The 21,569-nt window shown below is 36.8% G+C and overlaps 2 protein-coding genes across 10 annotated transcripts in view; one reads left to right on the forward strand and one right to left on the reverse strand.

Moving 5' to 3' along the window:
• Positions 1-21,569, forward strand: part of LOC119524586 (zinc finger protein 596-like) — a 1,058,357-nt gene that overhangs the window by 127,594 nt on the left and 909,194 nt on the right. The window lies entirely within an intron of this gene.
• LOC119524587 (zinc finger protein 883-like) overlaps positions 1-21,569 on the reverse strand; it is a 119,048-nt gene that overhangs the window by 6,149 nt on the left and 91,330 nt on the right. For 4 of the 9 annotated variants that reach the window (XM_037823301.1, XM_037823302.1, XM_037823303.1 and 1 more), the window contains 4 exons: positions 4,636-4,722; positions 3,074-3,200; positions 2,155-2,250; positions 1,561-1,643 (listed from right to left, as the gene is read on the reverse strand). In XM_037823301.1, coding sequence (XP_037679229.1) covers positions 1,561-1,643; positions 2,155-2,250; positions 3,074-3,200; positions 4,636-4,647 — 318 coding nt within the window. In that variant the 5' untranslated portion in view covers positions 4,648-4,722. Of the gene's footprint in view, positions 1-1,560; positions 1,644-1,962; positions 2,048-2,154; positions 2,251-3,073; positions 3,310-4,635; positions 4,723-21,569 lie in introns of those variants that run through there. The other 5 variants (XM_037823308.1, XM_037823305.1, XM_037823304.1 and 2 more) reach the window with 5 other exon arrangements.

The following is a 21,569-nucleotide window of genomic DNA, read 5'->3' on the forward strand; positions in this document are numbered from 1 at the left end:
TTTCATAAGAGATGGGAGATTTTCAATATTTCTTCTATTATTGCTTTTGCCCCTTTTCCTTTCTCTTTTTCTGGGACACCCATGACATGTACATTCATGTGCTTCATGTTGTCATTCAGTTCCCTGAGATGTTGCTCATATTTTTCTATTCTTTTCCCTATCTGTTCTTTTGTGTGTAAGATTTCAGGTGTCCTGCTCTTGATTTCAGTGTTTTTTTCTGCCTCTTGAGATCTGCTGCTTTTTGCATCCAGTGTTTTTCATCTCTTGTGTTGTGCCTTTCATTTCCATATATTCTGCCAGCTGTTTTTATAAATTTTTGATTTCTACCTTATGTTCAACTGGTGTTTTCTTTATATCCTTCATCTCTTTTGCCATATCTTCCCTGAATTCATTTATTTGGTTTTTGAATTGATTTAGCATATTTCTGCGAAAATCTTTGTTTCATTAAAGTGAAACAGTATCTCAGCTGTATCTTAGTTGAGGTGTAAGATTCTCCCTTTGTATGAGCCATATCTTCATCTCAGAATGCGGTTATATTCAGTTTCAAGTTTCCCTGACAGTGTATTTTAGAAGCATGACAGAATGTCCTGTGAGAACTCTAGCTGCTGTGCTTTTTCCAGCCACCCCAGCAGGTGGCACCTGACAGCCTGTTGCTCATGACTGGTGTAAGGATGTGTGGCCCCCTTAGTTTCTGCTTTGGCTGTTTTCCCCCAGGTTCTGGGATCTGAGTTCTAAATGGAGGGCTGGCACTACAAGGTGGGTCCCACCTCCTTCCTCTTAGGGAAAATATGCCCCCTAGGGAGGTATAGTGTATATTTGAATTGCTCCTTTGTCTCTCTGACTCTGTTATCTCCACCCCAGTCTGGATAGGAGCACTGGGAAGTGAAAATGGCTGAGAATCTCTCCACTAAGCCACTCAGGTTGAGAGTAAGAAAAAGGGAAAGTAAGTCTCCTTTCATAGCCAGTCCATGACCCCCCAGTTTTGCCTGTTGCTCAGAAAGCACCTGGTCTTCTGGGTTCCCTTTCCAGGAACTTTACTGTCAGTCATCTCTAAAAGCTTCTGTCTGCTTGTTAGGGGTTTTCTATGTTTGTAGCTTACATTCAGCAGTCCACATTTGTTAATTAAATCCCCAGTTGGAGCTGGGCTAAGCTATGTTTCATTGCTCTGGGACTCCTGCTTTCTCCTAAAGTGAGGTCTTATAGCTCAGCCTGCCATGGGAGGATCTCCTGGCCTGGTTCCACAGTTTTTACTTAAAGAATTTATGCTGCAATTTCAGCCATTCCACCCAATCCAGGTTGTTTTACGATGTGTGGACAGTCATGCTTGTTCTCCAGCAGTTGCTCCAGATTATTTACTAGTTGTTCCTGATTATTTATTATTGTTCCAGGGGATTAAATTCCACTCCTCTGAATACCACCATCTGGCCCCTCCCCACTGGACTTCTGGATTAGCTCTTAACTCCAACATTAACTACAGCTGGGTGTTTGTACTGAATTCTTCATTTATTCAATCTCCAGGTATTTATTTGGAAAACCAGGGTTCACATCAATGAAGCTTACCAATGACACATCCTCAGAATGTTCATTCCTGTAGATAAGTTGCATTAACATCATCTCTTGCTTTTTACAGGCAATTTTCATGTCTATAATTATTTGAGAAAAAAACATACATTGTTAGAGTAACATTATGGGAATAAAAATACTTCATGTCCAAAATATCCCTGTCACTATGTTTCAAATGTTGACACTTGGCTGAGAAACAATATCAAATAAGGGAATACTCTAAGCAGAAGAAAACTATATGAAATTATAAATAAGAGAAGATCTTAAGGATTGAAATATGAGAAAAATAAAAAGAAGTTGGGATATCAGGGAGGCAAAAAGATGGAAAATCTGCCAAAAGTAAGACAAGGGCAAGATTCATTAAGTGAAAATTTAGTTGCAATAGTATAAGAATATTACCTTTGCAAAGTCAGAGACACTTGAGTAGAGCTTGATAAGTTCATAGAATGACCATATATGAAGAAAACTTCCCCAATATCCTCACCTACATTTCAGAAATCATAACTCAATTAAGGAAACCTGAAGTTGATACTTCCAAGGACTTAAAGACAAGGCCCCTCCACTACTGATGAACAGGTTGCTAGAACTCACCTGGGCTCTGGTTTTGGAGACATTTCTTTCCTTCTCTCCACACTACCTCTCCCTGGGCCAGCTGGGAAAACATATTTGATTTGCAGACCTCACATCCTGTTTGTAGGAAAAAAGATAACTGGAATTTGAGTTAAGTGTTAATAGTGTATTACCAAGTTCATGGCAGGCTACCAAAGAAAAATGTAAGCATTGGAGATCAGTAAGGCAAAATATATATAAGTATACTTGAATACAGAACATTGACAATATTTCACAAGCAAAGGGTAACTCTTGACCTTTTTCTCATAATAGTGGGGACCTCTGGTTGTTGCTGCCCATGTACAAGTTCAAAAAGAGACTGCAGAATCCTCCAAATTCCAAATAGGGAGTAATTGTTTCCACAGTAGATTATTATTTTCAAAAACAACCCAATAAGATAAACTCCACAGAAACAATCTAAATTATATATGGAACAAGATATATGTGGTATTTTTACTATTGTGTAAAACCTTGGCAGAGCCCTTAGAGCAGAAAAATTTCAAAATGTACAGTCCCTTATTTATCCATTCAAAAACTATTCATTGACTTCCCAGCATTGCTTTGATGTTGGAGACTGAGATTCAAGAAAGACATTAAGTCATGGTCAAGAAGTTTAAATTCTATGGGGTGAATTAGATATAAGTAAAGAGTAAGAAAACATATTTCATTCAATTGGTTCAAACCAATATAAAATGATGTAAAGTAATTTAACTATATTTACAATATAAAATACAAACTATATAAAGAATATAAAAAGGTTATATAACAATATGGGGAAGCTAACAGTTACTTGAAATTAAAAACTGTATGTTGGATCATAGCTACACAGATAGATAGTAGATAGATTAGAAAGATGATTGATAGATACATATCAATGACAGGTAAATTTTCCAAGACTTACCCACTGAGAACAGATGATTGATATTCTCCAGCATCACTTCTCTGAACAGCTGTCTCTGGGATGTGTCTAGCAATGCCCACTCTTCCTGGGTGAAGTCTACACTTACATCTTTGAAGGACATTAACTCCTAATGTATCACAGAAATTTGTCTTCACATAAGCCCATCCTTAACAAAGTCACAAATTTGTGATGCTCAAAATGACAGCACTGAGGAAGCAGAGACTGTGTATATAAAGCTGAAAATGTGGTTGAAGGTCCAGTAAGATTAATCTCAATGCTCAAATGCCATCTGCTTTCCAGATACACTCACAAACACAAACATTTTAAATACATACAACTTCATTGTAGAGAATTATTACATGACATGTGGTGTGACATAAACCTGGAAATTTCCCAAAAGACTTGACATCATGACTTTCTGAGGCTGATTATACTACTTGCTCTAGAGCATCCATTAACTGAAATATTTTCCAATTTCACATAAAACTATAGTCATCAGAAAGCAAGAAATATCCATGATATATCTCTTGAAAAATTGACTAGAGTTACATTATTACTGAATTGGATGATCTTTCCTCTCATTTACAACACTGTTTAACATTGTTGTGCAGTTTCTACTTAAATTCATTTCACTGGCCTAATTATTAATGTAGCAGGGAACTTTGAAGCAATATCTAGAATTCTGCAGAACTGAAAAGATTTCACACATAACTCTGTATCAGTAGGTGCTGCCTCCCTCAATTCTACATAACTCAGTTGTTCATGATAATGTTAACTACAGTTGCTGTGTGATCAGAGGTCAGGGACCACTGAGACAGTTGTGAAAAATGACCTTAGTCTGACCATTCCTGTGGTAGAAGACCCCCATTCTCAAGTATTCCTAAGGGAACAATACTTATACATTGCATCCATTTATAACATTTGAATAAAGTTGTTTTAAAAAATTAATTGGGAACAATATTTGTAGGGAAAATTTTAGTTTTTTACATTTCAAAAAAATGTGCAAATATATTCTATCAACAATTTAAGAAAATAAAATTGGGGAAAATAAATAAATGATTCCTCATTTACTTTTATTTCTAAACCTTCTCCAGTGCTCAGGTCAACAATGCCCAGTCTTATACCCCAGCACATGTAGAGCTGGATTAATTGAAAGCACCTGTGGAAATATCAGCCTCCCACTGACTGCTAACTTCTGCTCTAACTCATCTCTATCACCTATGTTCACTGCAGACCTAAGCCAACTTCAGGCACTGACATGATCCATGAAGGCATTACTTCTCCAATGAGGCCACAGTTTGGGTGAGAAAAAGAAAACAACACTCATCCCTTAAAAGAATACACAACCTTAATGGAGTCTGGGGCAAAGTATTGTAATGTTTGGAAGGTTACGTCTTGATGAGCCCAAATTTACCATAAATATTCTAGAGTCTGGATAAATAAACTGAAGCTCAGATTCTTGTACAGCTCATGAATGGACTCAGAATGTTATGCTAATAGGAGAAACCTCCCCATCTGCTGGCAGCAGTGATGTAACTCCAGGCAAAGAACTTCCTACTCACCTGTGGTTGCATTGTTAATAGCTCAGCTGACAACTGTCTTCCTTTGGATTTTCACTCAACAACCAGACAGGCAGTAGGTGAGCAAAGCTGAGAAAAGAGATAGAAGCCTTCAGACTCAAGTCTTGACCACAATTTTCAGATCCACCTGTCATGAATCCCAAATCCTTCACCTTGGAATAAACCCAGTCCAATCAATATGGACACAAAGCATGCTTCAAGAGAAATAGGGGGAGGTTTCTCCTCTCTCAGGGTCAAAACATAAGAGGTCCTGGCTTCTCTAGCAAATAATGAAGATATGAATACCTTCATTTTACAAATAAGGATATGAAAATTACTGAGTGTTATGTATTAACTAACCCATGGTGTTCAGGAACTTTTAATAATTCTCTTTCCAAAATGTAGGAATTCCTGACCCATGTCTCATATGGAATTAAGTCTCTACCATCAGAGAAAGCAGTCTGGAATTCTTCAGATGTAACTATGCTTGGTTGATGCACTAGCAGAGATTCTCCAAAATCCATCCCTGTACTCAACACTAAATTCTAGATCTCACTCCAATGGATTTGGATATCAAACAATTTTATGGTTAATTATGGGGTAGACCTAGTCAAGGTCTTGATCAATTTGGAGGATCAATGTCTCTCATCATGCAAACCTAAGCATGAATAACCCCTGCACTGGAAAATACCAGAAGTATATGGGTTATAATGTCACTGTCATGTCCCATAAGCCTCATAATCTTAGGAGACTCAAAATATACAGAATGAAAAGATTTGGGAGAAAATCTATTTGCTCAATCTGATACTTCTGTGAAGGGGTAGCTGTAGTCTTTTTCATGTATTAATCGTCAGCTTCAACATCCCATATTTCCTTATTTATATATGTGAACTGATGTGTAGAATGTAAATTCTCCTCTAAAACATCATTGCATACATTGCATGGATGAATAATGATAATGTGCCATGAACAGAGGTAGGATCAACTTACTCATTTGTACCTGAAAACCAGGGAAAAAATGGTTGTATTAAATATACTTGGAGAATTACATATTTTTAAAAATTTAATCCTTATCCTAACCCTGATGATGAAAGTCAATTTCCCCCATATATTTCCTGAGAACAGTATTTCTGAGTCCCCTCATCAGTCAAGAAACATCTGAGCATTTGCCATATCAGCCCTATGGGAAGTGACTACCTGCCTTTTCCATTACTGCATCTGACACAGCACATTACTTAGCTATTGCTTTAGGTTGAAATGCAGAGTCATGATTCCTAGTACTTTCAGATATATCCTGAAAATTGAATCATTCTTCTACATTCTATAGTCATTTCATGCCCTAGTTTTGAATCTCACATACTCTCCCATTTCACATTTCTTTCAGCAGATAGGATTAAACTCATAATAATCAAATGTATGTTGAAATTTGACAAATCACCTCAGTTTAGCAACAAAATCTCTACAATTATTCCTGCACTGAATCTATTAGTTATTCTTTCTGTCTCATTGAAGGGACAAGTTACCCCAGTTTAACCTGTCCTTCCTGTTTCTTCAGAAACCATACCAGTGATTAAAAGTGAAATCTTCACCAGCAACCTCTCTTGTCACAATCAATCCCCTCAAATTCATTTTCTCTTCTACTTGGAAACAAAATGCACCTGTACAATTTCCTCTCTTATGCCTGACATCCTGCTCCTCCTTTCACAATCAAACTGCATGACCACTGTTACCCTTTTCTCACACTGTTTCAAATGATGACTCACCAACATCACTAAGGATTCCTCTTAAATAAATCATGCAACCATTTCCAATGAGCCCCCCATAAATAAATCAAGTCTGTGGGTCTCAGACTATAACTGGGAACTAAAGAATTATTGGAACATGACCTGATTTTGGTAACTTTCTTTTTCTTAGACTTCTTCGACATCTGAGTTTCCTGGGTGTATTCAAGCTACTCTAGTCATTCCTTCCTCTTGTGTTCTGCATGGTACTCCTCAAACAATATTAGAGCATCTCAAGACTCAATGTTGTCCTCTCTACATACATTTCTAGAGTTGAAGTAACTGGGAAGTAAAAAGTCACATACCAATACAATTTAAATATTTTAAAATAGTACTCTGATACAACAATATATGGAAATTCATAGTATTTATAAAATGGAAATATGTAGGCCAGCTCACATCTCATTGATTGGAAAACTCCACAGAGTCCAAAATTCAGGGGATATTGAGGTCAACTCAATTCTGAGGCAAGTTCCACAGAATAGTACAACTTTGCTCTCCCTATGAATTTCTGAACTACTCAACTTCTTTTTCTATGGCAGAATTCAACGTCTATTTGTATTCCCTTTGAATAAGGAAAGGTATTTAATAAACCTAATGGGTGATACACTCCAGGGAAGAAACCGTGAATTGCATATATTGAAACTAATCAGGGTTTCATTCCATGGGACAGATCCTATTCACCTCGAATGGGTTTACAAGATAAAAAAAAATTAAATCCTCATACAATGTTGGAAAACAAATGATTTTGAAAGCTAATTAGTCACTAAGTATTTTGCAGCTCATTCTTTATAACCTGGATCTATTTTGGACAAGGAGTAAGAAATCCCTGAAGGAAGGCTGGGATTACAAATAAACAGATGAAGAAATATGAATATTTGTGATGGACATAAATGTGACAAAAATGAAACAGATTACTGAGATGGGAGATTGAGGAGGAAAGTGGTGGGTCAGAGGCCATATAGTAGTTCCTAAGACTTGTTAAAGATGTTTACTAACTCTACCAAGATTAAATGGGAAGTCATTTTAAAAGTCTCTTTTTGCAGAGGTAAAAACTAAAATTTAAGTACCTATCACAGTGCATTACATACTTTACTATGTTTTTACTAAGAATTTGAATTTATGTTCGAGAGGAATTCAAGGGGGACACTTTTTTTAATTCCCTAATTTTACAAGATTTAAAATCTGAATATGGATGCAAGTATCACAAGAAAAAATACTGATATATAAGCCTATACTGATGTATATGTAGGAAGAAATTTTCTAAGAAAACAGGCAGTTGTTTTCCTATGACTATTTCCATATTTAATGTAGATGCTTCCCACACTGTACTGCATATCATAAAGAAATGGGCCTCAAAGTTATCTGCACACTGAACTCTCCTAGGAGTTTTGAAGCCAACAATAGAGGACCAGAACTGAGACATACCAGCTTGTTTAAAAATGGCCCTCAAAGCTGCTCAAAGAGCTAAAGAAAAACATGGATGAAAATGAAAGGAAACCACAAAAAAAGAGAGATGGACACAAAGAGAACACAGTGGAGATACAGCAAGTATGAAAAAGAATGAGACAGACATGAATATCACAGTAACAAAAATAAAATAAAAATCTGCAGAGTTTCAAAAACAGATTGGATTCCCCCATGAAGCTTGTTACTGCAAAGGAGAGGCTAAACCTGCTTATAATTGTGCCTAAGAGTCTCCCCATGAATGCCTGTTTGTTGCTCAAATGTGGCCCTCTCTCTCTAAGCCACCTTGGCAGGTGATCTCATTGCCCTCCCCCCTCCATGGGACCTTACTCCCAGGGGCATATATCTCTCTGGCCACACAGGATATGACTCCCAGGGATGAATTTGGACCTGCCATTGTGGGATTGAGAACATCTTGACCAAAAGGGGAATGGGAAATGAAACAAAATAAAGCTTCAGTGGCTGGGAGATTTCAAATGGAGTTGAGAGGTCACAATCTCCTTATGCACTATATAGATAACACATTTTAGGTTGTAATTATTGGAATAGCTAGAAGTAAATACCTGAAACTACCAAACTCCAGCCCAGTAGCCCTGACTCTTGAAGATAATTGTATACCAATGTAGATTACAAAGGGTGACAGTGTGACTGGGAAAACCTTGTGGATCGTACTCCCTTTATTCAGTGTATGGATGGATGAGTAGATAAATGGGGACAAAAACTAAATGAAAAATAGGGTGGGATGGGGGAAGATTTGGGTGTCCTTTTTATTTTTTTATTCTGATTCTGATTCTTTCTGGTATAAGGAAATTTTTCAAAAATAGATTGGGGTGATGACCGCACAACTATATGATGGTACTGGGAATGGTTGATTGTGCACCATGAATGACTGTATGGTATGTGAATATATCCCAATAAAACTAAATTTGAAAAAAACAAAACAGATTGGAGTCATTGTGGGAAGATGGGGAAGTAAGAAGCTCTAGGAATCAGTCCCTCCACCAAAGAAATGATCAAACTTATAGGAACTACTTGAATCAATTGCTTTGAAAATTCAGTCTTGTGAAACATGGTACAACATGCAGCAAAGAGCAGGAGGAAGATATTGGAAAACTGTAATAAATACCAATGAGTTCCACCCTTCCTGAAGCAGTTACCATCCCTGTTATCCCAGCATCATGATAGGCAGCAATGGGGCATGGAATTTGGGCTCCTGGGAAGCCTGCTGGTGCCATGGTAGGACATAAAGAATTGGTCCTCCAAACACTGGAGGTGTGTTTTCTGATCACAGATCTGTACCTCTTAGCAGGTACTTCACATTGCTGTGGCCCAGCTCTGAAGTTGCCATTGTTTCAGCCCCACTCAGAAAAAGCACCTAAGGAAATTTAAAGACAGTAACCTTCCTCAAAACTACAGAAAACAGTTACAAGGCTGCATTAACCAGCCAAGTGCTGAATCAAGAAAACACAGCTTCAAAAGCCAAAGAAAATGCCCCTGACCCAGTTTCTACTCCCTCAACCTCATCCCCTCCACAATACAGGGTACAACCAACTTGCATTTGCATTGTGGGTTCCAGGCTCAGTTCCACAAGGAGAAGAGTGGTCCCTGTGTGCATACTGAGGTGCACATATGTCAGTACCAATCTTTCAGGTAGAAGTCTGAGAAACTGAGTCTGGGAACATGTCTTGGGCATATTCCCAAAATTTGTCCTGAGGCCAGAGAAGCTCTAGGAAGACAGCTGGGATAGTGTGAGAAACAAGTTGAAGCAGCCTGGAGCAAAGGATAACCTGCATTAAGTATCACAAGACAGCACCCAGGAGGGGGATGGGGGCTCTTTCAAAAGGAGAGGTGGGGGCATCCATTTAAAATCCTGTTAACTGTAAATGGGAAATTCCTATGCCATCTAGCAAGCCCAAGGCCAGGAAAAGAAGCAGATTTTCCAGCTCCAGCTCCACATAGTCTCAGATATGACAGAGGACCATACACTTCCCATTTGACTTGGGCTGAGCTTATTGTTCAAAAGGAAACCATTAGCCAAACCAGAGCCAATTTGCAGAAAGGAAAAGGTGATTTTTGCCTTGGTTTATTTGTGTTGATTAGCTTCTAGCAATCAAGATAATCTTATATAACTAGCAAGGAACAAACTTGAGGAAAAGCTAAGAAAATAAATCCCAGAGTTGACAGTTTAAATTATTAAAATGTACAGTGTATAACAGAAAATTCCAAGAGAAAGGAACAGTAAATGATGGGTCACCTTAAGGCAAAAGATAAAAATCCCAAAACTATTCAAAAAGACCAGACTTTGGACTTACTGGAGAGAAACTGTAAAATAATGATCTTCAGTATATTCAAAGAGATAAAGGAAAACAGAAAAAACTAAAGATTTGAGGAAAAATAAAAGGAAAAGGAAGAAAGAACAGGCAGAGCCTAATAGATTTGTGGGACACAATCAAGCATAACAATAAATGCATTAGGGGAGTAACTGAAGGAGAAGAAAGTGGTAGGAAGAATATTCAAAGAAATAATGGCATAAAACTATGCAAGTTTAATGAAGGACATGAATATGAGATCCAGGAATCTCAGCAAACTTCACACAGGTTCAATACAATGAAAAGCATACTCAGACATATAGTAATCACATTGTCTAATGCCAAGGACAAGGAGAGTGTCCTGAAAGCTGCAAGAGAAAAGCAAGTTATCTGCAAGGGAATCCCAATAAAATTAACTTCCAATTTATATGCAGAAACCATGGACACAAGAATGCAGTAGCATGAAATATTTACAGTGCTGAAAGAAAACAATTTCAAACCAATAATTCTATATCTAGCAAGGCTTCCTTTCTTGCTGAGTGAGACAGTAAGACGTTCTCAGATAAAAGGAGTTAATTACCACAAGACCTATCCTAACATGAAGACTAAGGGAGTTCAGCCTGAAAGGAAGGCCACTAGACAGAATAAAGCTCTGATAAAGGTAACATTATGGGTAATTTCAAATAACAGTACTATAGTATTGTATTTTTTGTTATACAACTCCACCTATTTCTTACAGGTACTAAGATGAAAATTCATAAAAAGCAATGACAAATTGTTTTGGTTGTCCAATGTACACAGATATAATCTGTAAAAAGTACTAAATGTGGGGAGGAAACTATAGAATTCTATATAAGTTTGTATCTAATCAAATATGATTAGTATATATTCAAGATACTGAATTTCAACCCAATGACAACAAAAAAGAAAACAAATGAAAAAAATTTTCAGAAGGAAATGAGACTCAAAATGGTACAATACAGAAAAAATCAGACATATGGAAATAGGCAGTAACAGAAGAATTGAGGGTGAACAGGCATGAAGACAAAATAGTGAAACAGCAAAAGAACATACTTCATTACCAGTAGTTCTTCCCAATGTAAATGGATTCATTCTACAGCCAAAAGGCAGAGATTGAGGATAAAAAAACACATCACAACTATATGCTCTATATAAGCAACTCAACTTAAATTCAAAGTTGAATTTAAATTCAAAGTGAAAGGATGGAAAAAAATGTATACCATGGAAGTCACAACCAAAAGAGAGCTAAGGTAGCTGTATGAATACCAGATGAAATAGATTATAAGTCAGAAACATTTACAAGGGACAAGGAAGGCCATTAAATACTGATAAAGGGGTAAAGCTAACAAGACCTAACAATTATAAATATATATGCATCTAACAGTAGAGCCTCCAAATACATGAAGCAAAAATTGACAGATTTGAAGGGAGAGGTAGATGTTTGGGTATTAACAGTAAGAGATTTCAATATACCACTTTCAATAAGAGTCTATCCCTCCATCCATAAATAAATAAAAACTATCATATATGCATGCAATGGGATATTTTTCAGCCATAAAAAGAAATGAAGTTCTGATTCATTCAACACAGATGAACCTTGAAGACTTCATGTGGAGAGAAATAAGACAGACACAAAAGGACAAAGTACAATCTCCCTGATATGAACTAATTTTAAGTAAGAGTCAGGAAATAAAACTTGTAAAACAAAACAACACTGTAAAACACAGCAAGCCTTATTGTAAATGACAGACTACAGTTCATAGTACAATTATAAAACTGTCCTCCTGATTTGTAAGAAATGCACTAAACTAATGCAAGGGGTTAATATGGTAGTATCTGGGGACTCTATATTTTATGATTTTCCTCTAAACCTATAACATCTCTAATAAAAAAAGAATGGAGATGACTGAAGAAAGAATCAGTGAACTTGAAGATAAGAGCTGATACCTGCCAGTCTGAGGAGCAGAAGGAAGATAAAATGAAAAGTGAACAGAGCCCAAGAAATTTACGGGACAATGCAGTGGACTGCTACTGCACATACCCCAGAAAAATGTTCTTAAATCTAATCCATTCCTGTGGTTGTGGACTCATTATAAGTATAACATTTTGATGAGGCTATTCAGTTAAGGTGTGACTCACCTCTTTCAGGGTGGGTCTTAATCCTCTAGCAGAGTGCTTTATAAAGAGTATATTAAAGGGAGAGAAAGAGAGAGAATGAGAGTGAATGAAAGCCAGAAGCTGAAATAAATGAAAGAGAAGGGAGAGACAAGCAGATGTGGTCATGCATCTCATCAAGTGGCACAGATGCCAAGGATCACCAGCAGCCAGTCTTCAGGAAGAAACAGCACCTTCATGAGGCCTTGATTTGGACTTTTTCATGACCTCAAAACTGTAAGCTTCTAAGCTAATACATTCTCAGGGTTTAAGGTGAATCATTTCATGGTATTTGCTTTGAGCAACCTAGGAAACTAAAACAGATTTTGGTACCAAGAGTGGGGATCTGCTATTGTGAATGCAAAAATACAGAAATTTTGGACATGGGTTATGGGTAGAGGCTGCCATTGCAAACTGATTAAAAAAAGGCTTATTATTGCTTTGAAGAGACTGTTGATAGAAATACAGATGCTAAAGGTACTTCTGATAAGGCCTTAGATGGAAATGATGCATGTGTTACTGGACACTGGAGGAAAGGTGATCCTTAGTTTAAAATGGCAGAAAACTTTGTCAAATTGGGCTCTGATATTGGGTGGCAGGCAGCACTTAAAAGTGATGTGTTTGGATATTTAGCTAAGTGTAGAAAATGCATACTGATTTCTCCTTGGAAATTATACAAAAATGTGACAGGAAAGGGATGAGCTGAGAACTGAAATATTGGGATCAAAGAAAGCAGAAACTGATGGGTTGAAAAATAATGAGTTTAGGAAAGGAATGTCCACAGAGAATAGTGTTCAATGTAAGGCTTTAACTGAATATGGATCCAGTCAGCCATTTCAGTGTAAATCAGGATTGGAGGTGCAGGAATACAGAAAGGATCTATCAAAAATCCTGTCTGATGGATTGGTCCCCTGTGCACTAAACACAAAACCAACAAGCTTTAGGTGAGATCTGTTTGAATGGACCCACTGACAGCACGGACTGCCAGGCTGGACTAAAAGGGCCAGAGAAGGACAGACTGAAGGAAGTATAACTTCAAGGGCAGAACCATGGAAGCGCTTTTCAAACCAAGAAAGCCAAGATTAAAAGGCATTAATCCTGTTACTGGAGTTCTTTATAAATGGAATGAATACAGAGAGAGAAAAAGATAAAGCCACAGAGGAAGGAGCTGAAAGCAATAAAACCAGGAAAGGAAGGAGGAGACCATCAGACACTTCCATGTGTTTTGCCATGTGGCAGAAGAGACAAGGATCACTGGCAGGTCATCTTCAGGAAGAAAAGATCATCTTGATGATGCATTGATTTTTGGCATTTTCACAGTCTCAATATACTGTGTGTATGTAAGCTAATAAATTCCCATTATTTAAGCTGAATCATAAAACAGGTATCAAACATACCAATATATGCATTGTGGAACTCACAAAAGGAAAGGAAAGAGAAAGAGGCAGACAGAATATTCACAAAAATAATGGCTGAAAGCATACCAAATTTGATGAAAAAACTGTTAATACACATTTAAGATGATCAAGAAATATCAAACAGGATACTAAACAACCACACTGTGATATGTTATGGTCAAACAGTTGGATGCAAAGAAGAAGAGATAATATTAACCAAAGAAGCTTATAGATAAAAGGAAAACACAGAACACTGTAAAACAGCCCTAATGTAAAATACAGATTAGAGATAAGAGTTTTATAAAAGAAAAAGTACTTTTCTTAATAATAGGGTAATCATGTATGTGGGTGTATGGAAATTACTTTCTTCATGATTTTTCTCTAAACCTACAACTTTGATAATTAAACATTCCAATACACTAAAAACTCTCTCATACAGAGAAACAAAAGCTGAGGGAGTTTTAACCCCAGGCAGGTATAAAAAGGGATTCTAAATATACAACAGATAGCAGCCACATGAAGAAATGAAGTTCTCAAGTCAGGGATAAATGCAAATGACAGTATATTGCATTTTGGTTTGTAAATCCATGTTTTACTTCCTACCCAATCTAAAAGACAAATACATAAAATAATAAATAGCTGGCTTTGGACATGTATTGTATAAACATGTAATTTTATACATGTAAGTAAAGGGATGCATGGGTGTAAGGAACAGTTTGTGTATAATATTGAAGTTAATTTAGTATCAGAAAATGAGATTATTATAGATTTAGGATGTTAAATTTATGCCCTATGCTTCTGCTCTGGTGTCATACTTGCCCTAGCACTCCTCTTTCAGCTTTACTTACAGACATCTTTGTTCAATGTACTTACTATATTTCTCCTACCATCACACATTATGTTATCCATTTCTAGATCTATACAATCAATCCTGTTGAACATTCTATACTCCTTCAACATCAAATGCCTGATCTCTACCTTCTTTGAATGGTGTAACCTGTCTGGAGGACACTGTGGTGGTTTCAGAAGAAGCTAATTATGTGGGTGCCTTAAGGTCCTGCAATCTCCTTATGGGGTATATACTTGGAAGATCTGAGAGCAGGGACATGAATGGACATTGGCACACTAGTGTTTATGGCAGCAGTACACACAATTTGCAATGGATGGAGGTGGCCTAAGGGTACCTCAACTGATGAACAAATGGTGAACTGTGGCATATGCATACAATAGAATATTAAGCAGCTGCAAGAAGGAATGAAGCTTTGAGATATGGAACTAAGTGACTGGATCATGAGAACAGCATTTTGAGTGAAGTATGCCAGAAACAAAAAGACAAACATTAAAACGCCTATCTAATATGGACTAACTATAATGTGTAAATTCTGAGAACTGAATCTTAGAGCACAGCTTATCCAGAGAAATGCTTACTGTAATGGTCCCTAGATTGTAAGCTCTTACAGCAGTCACATGTATTCCTGAGTTTTAATGGGTATCAATAAATTCTGAGACTCTGAGTTCTTTGGGTATAACCTGGTTAGTCTCTGGAACTTTGGGTATCTGTGTGACACCTGAAACTCAGAGTTAGAGCTTGTTAGCTATGAATGTCAGTATTACCTGACACAGCAACTATCAAAAAAGCAGAAAAGGAGATTTAGATCTCAATTACAGACATGAATGAAATGGATCTGGTTAGGAATAAGGCAAATCAGGTCAAAGGGCAAATAATGATACTGATGGTATTTCTTCTTTTAATTAAAATTTATTCACACACCATACAATCATCCAATGTATACAATTAACTGATCACATTACCACCATATAGTTGCTCATTCATTGCCCTGGTCTATTTTTTGAACATTTTCCTTGTACCAGAAAAAGTGAAAATAAGAAAAAAATAAGAGTAAAAAAACACTCAAATCGTCCCCTCTCCTGCCCTATTTTTCCTTTAGTTTTTTGCCCCCATTTTTCTATTCATCCATCTATATACTGGATAAAGCGGAGTGTGATCCACAAGGCTTTCCCAATCACATTGTCACTCCCTGTAAGCTACATTGTCATACAATCATCTTCAAGAGTCAATGCTACTGGGTCATAGTTTGATAGTTTCAGGTATTTACTATTAGCTAATCCAATTCATTAAAACCTAAAAAGTTATCTATACACTGCATAAGACTGCCCACCAGAGTAACTTCTTGACTCCATTTGGAATCTCTCAGCCACTGAAACATTACATTTCATTTCACATCCCACTTTTGGTCAAGAAGATCTTCTCTGTCCCACAATGCCAAGTCCAGATTCCTCCCCTGGAATCACATTCTGCATTGCCAAGGAGATTTACACCCCTGGTGTCAGATCCCACATAGCGGGGAGGGCAGTGATTTCACCCACCAAGTTGGATTAGCTAGAGAGGGCCACATCTGAGCAACAAAGAGGGATTCAGGGGGAGACAGGCACAACTATAAGCAGGCCCAGCCTCTCCTTTGCAGCAACAGGGTTCTTAAGGGCAAGTCCCATGACAGAGGCCTCAACACATCAACCCACCAGTCCTCAATGTTTGTGAGAACATCAGCAACTATCCAGCTGAGGAAGCCCAACACCTCCACATTTCCCCCAGCTCCACATGGGGGCTTGGCATATTTTTTCATTGTTTTTTTTCTTTAAAATTAACTTTATCAAAAAATTTTAAAAAATGATAAAAAAACACTCAAACAAAACCATCACAAAGCAATAAGAAAAAACAAATAACTGAAAATAACTATATTACTTCCAATATGTTCCTACTCTACCCCAAGATAATATACAGACTATAATACAGCAAAGGAATAAGATAAACAGATAACCTAAGATAACCACGTTTTTTGTGAACTTGTTCCTACCATACCTATCAGAAATTAACAAACCATAGTCATTCCCGAGCATTCCTAGAATGTTAAATTTACCCATGATAACTTATCCATTCATTGAATTGGGTTGTTTCCATGGAGATGTGTCCCATCCAATTGTAGGTGATACCTTTGGACTGTTTCCATGGAGCTGGCCATTCAGTGAGGGTCAGTGATTAGTTAGTGGAGTACTTCCAAAAGAGCCACACAGGCCCAGACTTGCTGAGGCTGATACTTAGACATGTTTGGAGTTGTGGGCCCGATGATGGCAGCTGCAGCCCAAAGTCATTTTGGAGAATGCCATTTGAAACACAACCTGGGAGCAGATGCCAGCCATGTGCCTTCCCAGATAACAGAGATTTTTTGGATGCAAATGGCCTTTCTCCAGTGAAGGTACCCTATTTTTGATGACTTACCTTGGACACTTTTTGGCCTTAAGATTGTGTAACCAATAAATCCCCCTTATAAAAATCAATAAATTTCTAGTATTTTGCATAATGGCAGCATTAGCAAACTGGAACAGGGTATTTTGGCATCTTAACATATAGGTACTACAATACATGAAGAGGGGATATATATTTAGTTCTTTTTAAATTCTTTCTGCAATATTTTGCAGTTGACTTGCACAAGTCTTTTATATCCCTTGGTTAAATTTATTCTAATATATTTTATTCTTTTAGTTACTTTTGTAAATTTAATTATTTTTTTTTTTTCATTTCCTTCTTGGATTGTTCATTGATGGAAAATAAAAACACCCCGATAGTGCTATATTGAACTTTAACCCATTAATTAGTTCAAGTAGCTTTCTTCTAGATCTTCTTTCTATTTCTATACTTAGAATCATGTCATCTGTGAATAGGGGGAATGGTACCTCTTTTCCATTCTTTACTCACTTGATTTCATTGTCTTTCCTAATTGCTCTGGCTATAATTTCCAGTAAAATGTTGAAAGGCAGTGGTGAAAGAGGGCATTCTTTTCTTGCTCCTGATCTGGGGGGAAATCTAGCAGTCTTTCACTGATTAGGAAGTTACCTGTAGTTTTTCATATATACCTTATTAGGTTGAGGATTCCAATGCTTTCTAGGATTTTTGTGTATTTTAATCTAGAAAGGGTGCTATATTTTGTCAAATGCCTTTTCTGTGACAAATGACATCACCATGTCATTTATTCCCTTCATTCCTTTAATATGGCTTATTGATTTTTTTATGTTGACCCACCAATCCATTCCTGGCATCAAATTGGAGATGGTATATAATAATTTTAATGTGCACTTGGATTTTGCTAGAATTTTGTTGAGGGTGTTTGCAGTTTATATTCACTAGAGATACTGGATTGTATTTTGTTTTTCTGAAGACTTTGGTATTGGAATGATGTTGGCTTTACAAAATGAGTTGGAAGTAGTTACTTATTCCTTAGATTTGGAAGGTTTTCAGAATTAAAGGTGTTAGTTTTTATTGGAATATTTAGGAAAATAAACCAGTGAAGCCATCTGATGCAGGACTTCCCTTTGGTAACAGGATTTTTTTTTATTACAAACCTGTGGGTTTTCAGAAAAATCATAAATTAAATACAGGATTCCCACATACTGATGGATACCTGATACTTGCATTGGCATGGAACACTTGTTACAACTGATGATAGCACATCTTTATAACTTTGCTATTAATTACAGCCCATGATTCAACTTTGGGTTCACTGTGTAGTGCAGTTCTATGGACTTTCAAAAAATTCTTATCTTATTGTGATACACAATCTAACATTTTCCCCTTTTAATTATATTCATATATATACTTCAGTGTTAACTGCATTCATAACGTGCTACCATCACCACCATTTATTTTGAAAACATTTCCTTCATTCCAAATAGGAACCCTGTAAATTTTAAACCTTAAATTCCCATTCCCTATCAATACCCCTTCACATGGCAACCTGTATTCTAGATTGTGACTATATGAGTTTCCTTATTCTAATTGTTTCAAATCAGTGAGACAATACGATGTCCTTTTCTGTCTGGATGATTTCATTCAACATATCTTCAAGGTCCATCCATGTTGTCAGATATAACAGGATTGACATCTTAATATTTAGTATTCCAAACCATAAATGCAGAATGTCTTTCCTTTTCCTTCAGACTTTGATTTCTTTCAGCAATGTTTTGTAGCTTACCTTGTATAAATTCTTGACTTCTTTGGTTAGATTTATTTCTATATGTTTGATTCTTTAGTTGCAACTATGAATGGAACTTCTCTTGATTTTTCTGGCCAATTTTTCTGTTCATCCCTTCTGTCGAAAAATATTGATTTGTGGGGATTAATCTAGTACCCTGAGTCTTTACTGATCAATTTATTACTTCCAGGAGCTTTGTTATGGATGCTTCAGGAATTTGTGTATATTGAATCAAATCAAATGCAAATAAGGAAAGTCTTGCTTCTTCCTTTCCAAATTTGGATATCTTTGTTTTTCTCTTGCCTAATTGCCCTAGCAAGAATTTCAAGTCCAATGTTGAACAGAAGTGCTGACACTGTGCATCCTTGTCTTCTTCCTGATCTTAGAGGGGCAACTTTCAGTCTTTCACCATTAAGTAGGATGTTAGCTGTGGGCTTTTCATATACACCCTTTATCACCTTGAACCTTTTTCTTACAAGTGTTCTACATGTTTTTATTGTGAAGAAAAGTCCAATGACTTTTCTGACTCAATTGGGATTTCCATGTGCTTTTTCTCCATTCATAAGGTTAATGTGCTGTATCCCTTGATTTGTTATATTGAACAAACCTTGCACAAAAGGGATAAATCCCACTTGATCCTGATGAATTATCCTTTTAATATCCTATAGACCTGCTAGTATTTTGCTGATGATTTTTGCATCTATATTCATAAGAGATATTGGTCTGTAGTTCTCTCTTGTGGTACAGTTATCTGCCTTTGGTATGATGGTGATGTCCTTGTAAAATGAATTGCAGATTTTTCCTCCACTTCAATATTTTTCTAAGAGTATGAGCAGAATTGGAGTTGCCTTGGAATGTCTGATAGAATTCCTCTGTGAGGCCATCTGGTTCTGGGCCATTCTGTGTTGGGGAGGTTACTGATTTTGATCCAATCTCTTTACTACTAATTGGCTTGTTAAGACCTTCTATTTTTTGTTCTTTACAGGTAGTTTCTAAAAAATTACCATTTAATCTAAGTGATCTTATTAGCATACAGTTCTTGATAGTATTTGTTACAGTGCTTTTTATTTCAGTGGGGTAAGTAGTAAACTCCCTCTTTTCATTTATATTTGTGATTTATCTTTTCTTCTTTGTCAGTCTACCTAGAGGTTTGTTCATTTTATTGATGTTTTCAAAGAACCAATTTTTGGTTTGTCAATTCTCTATATTGCCTTTTCTTCCCTAGATTCTCTGCTATTATTTCCTTCCTTCTGCCCACTTTGTGCTTAGTATGCCCTTGTTCTTTTAGTTCTTCCAGTTTTGAGGTTAGGTCTCTGACTTGAGCTCTCTCTCCATTTCATTGTAAGCATTACAAGGTATAAATTTGCCATTTAGCACTACCTTTGATGCATACCATACATTTTCATATGCCCTATTTTCAGTTTCATCAGTGTCAAGATATTTCCAAATTTCCTTTATGAGTATACTGTTTAATTTCTAAATATTTGTGCTTTCCCTTTTTCTGATTTTTGGCTTCCTTCCACTGTGGTCACAAAATACAAATTGTATGATTTGAATACTTTTGAATTTCTTGAGATATTTCCCAATCTAACATATGGTCTATCCTGGAGAATGATCCATGTGCATTATAGAAAAAGATGTACATTCTACTGTTGGGTATAGTATTCTATGTATCTTTGTTAGGCATAGTTGGTTTAAAGAATCCTTCTAGTCTTGTCCTCCTTATATATCTGTCCAAATATTCTATGTATTTTGAAAAGGGTGTGTACTGGGTTTGAGCTATTATGTACCCCACCAATGGCCATGTTCTTTTAATCCATTCTTGTGGGGGCAGCACTATTGTGGGTGGGATCTTTTGGTTAGGCTATTTCAATTGAGATGTAACACAGCCCCTCAAGGTGGAGACCTGTGTAAGAGGATGAAAGACAGAAACACTGAGAGTTTAGAGAAAAATGTGCCAGAAGCTCAGAGACATTTTGGAGAGAAGGACCAGCAGACATTACAATGTGTCCTCCCATGTAACAGAGGAATCCTGGATGACAACAGCCTTTCCTGAGAGAAGGTATTTTCCTCTGATATCTTAAGTTGGGAAATCTTCATGTCCTTAAAACTAAATTGTAACTAATAAATTCCCATTGTAAAAGCCAATCCAATTCTGGTATACTGCATTCTGGCAGATTTGGCAAATGGTAACAGGTGTATTGAAGTCTCTTACCCAAGTTGATCTATAGATTGAAAGTAATAGCTATAAAAATTCCAAACACCTATTCTGAGAATGGAAAAGCTAATTATCAAATTTCCTTGGAAGGGTAAGGGGTCTCAAATAGCCAAAAAATCTTGAAAAAGAAGTGGGAGGACTCACACTTCCTGACTTTAAAGCATATTATAAAGCCACAGTAGTCAAAACAGCAAGGTACAGGCATAAAGATAGAAATATTGGTCAATAGAATTGAATTGAGAGTTCAGAAATAGACCCTCACTTCTCTGGTCAATTCATTTTTCACATGGCTCCTGATTTCACTCAGCTAGTACAGAACAGTCTCTTCCATAAATGGTGCTGAGAGAACTGGCAATCCATAACCAAAGAATGAAAGGGGACCCCAATCTCACTCCCTATATAAAAACTAATTCAAAGTGGATCAAAGACCTGAATATTGGAGCCAGTACCAAAAACCTCCCAGGAGAAAAATATAAGAAAAACCTCCAAGACACAGTGATTAGAGGTAAGTTTCTTAGGCCTTATACCCAAAGCACAAGTAA

The sequence above is a fragment of the Choloepus didactylus genome (genome assembly GCF_015220235.1).
Source record: "Choloepus didactylus isolate mChoDid1 chromosome 11 unlocalized genomic scaffold, mChoDid1.pri SUPER_11_unloc2, whole genome shotgun sequence".
NCBI classification, from domain to species: Eukaryota; Metazoa; Chordata; class Mammalia; order Pilosa; family Megalonychidae; genus Choloepus; species Choloepus didactylus.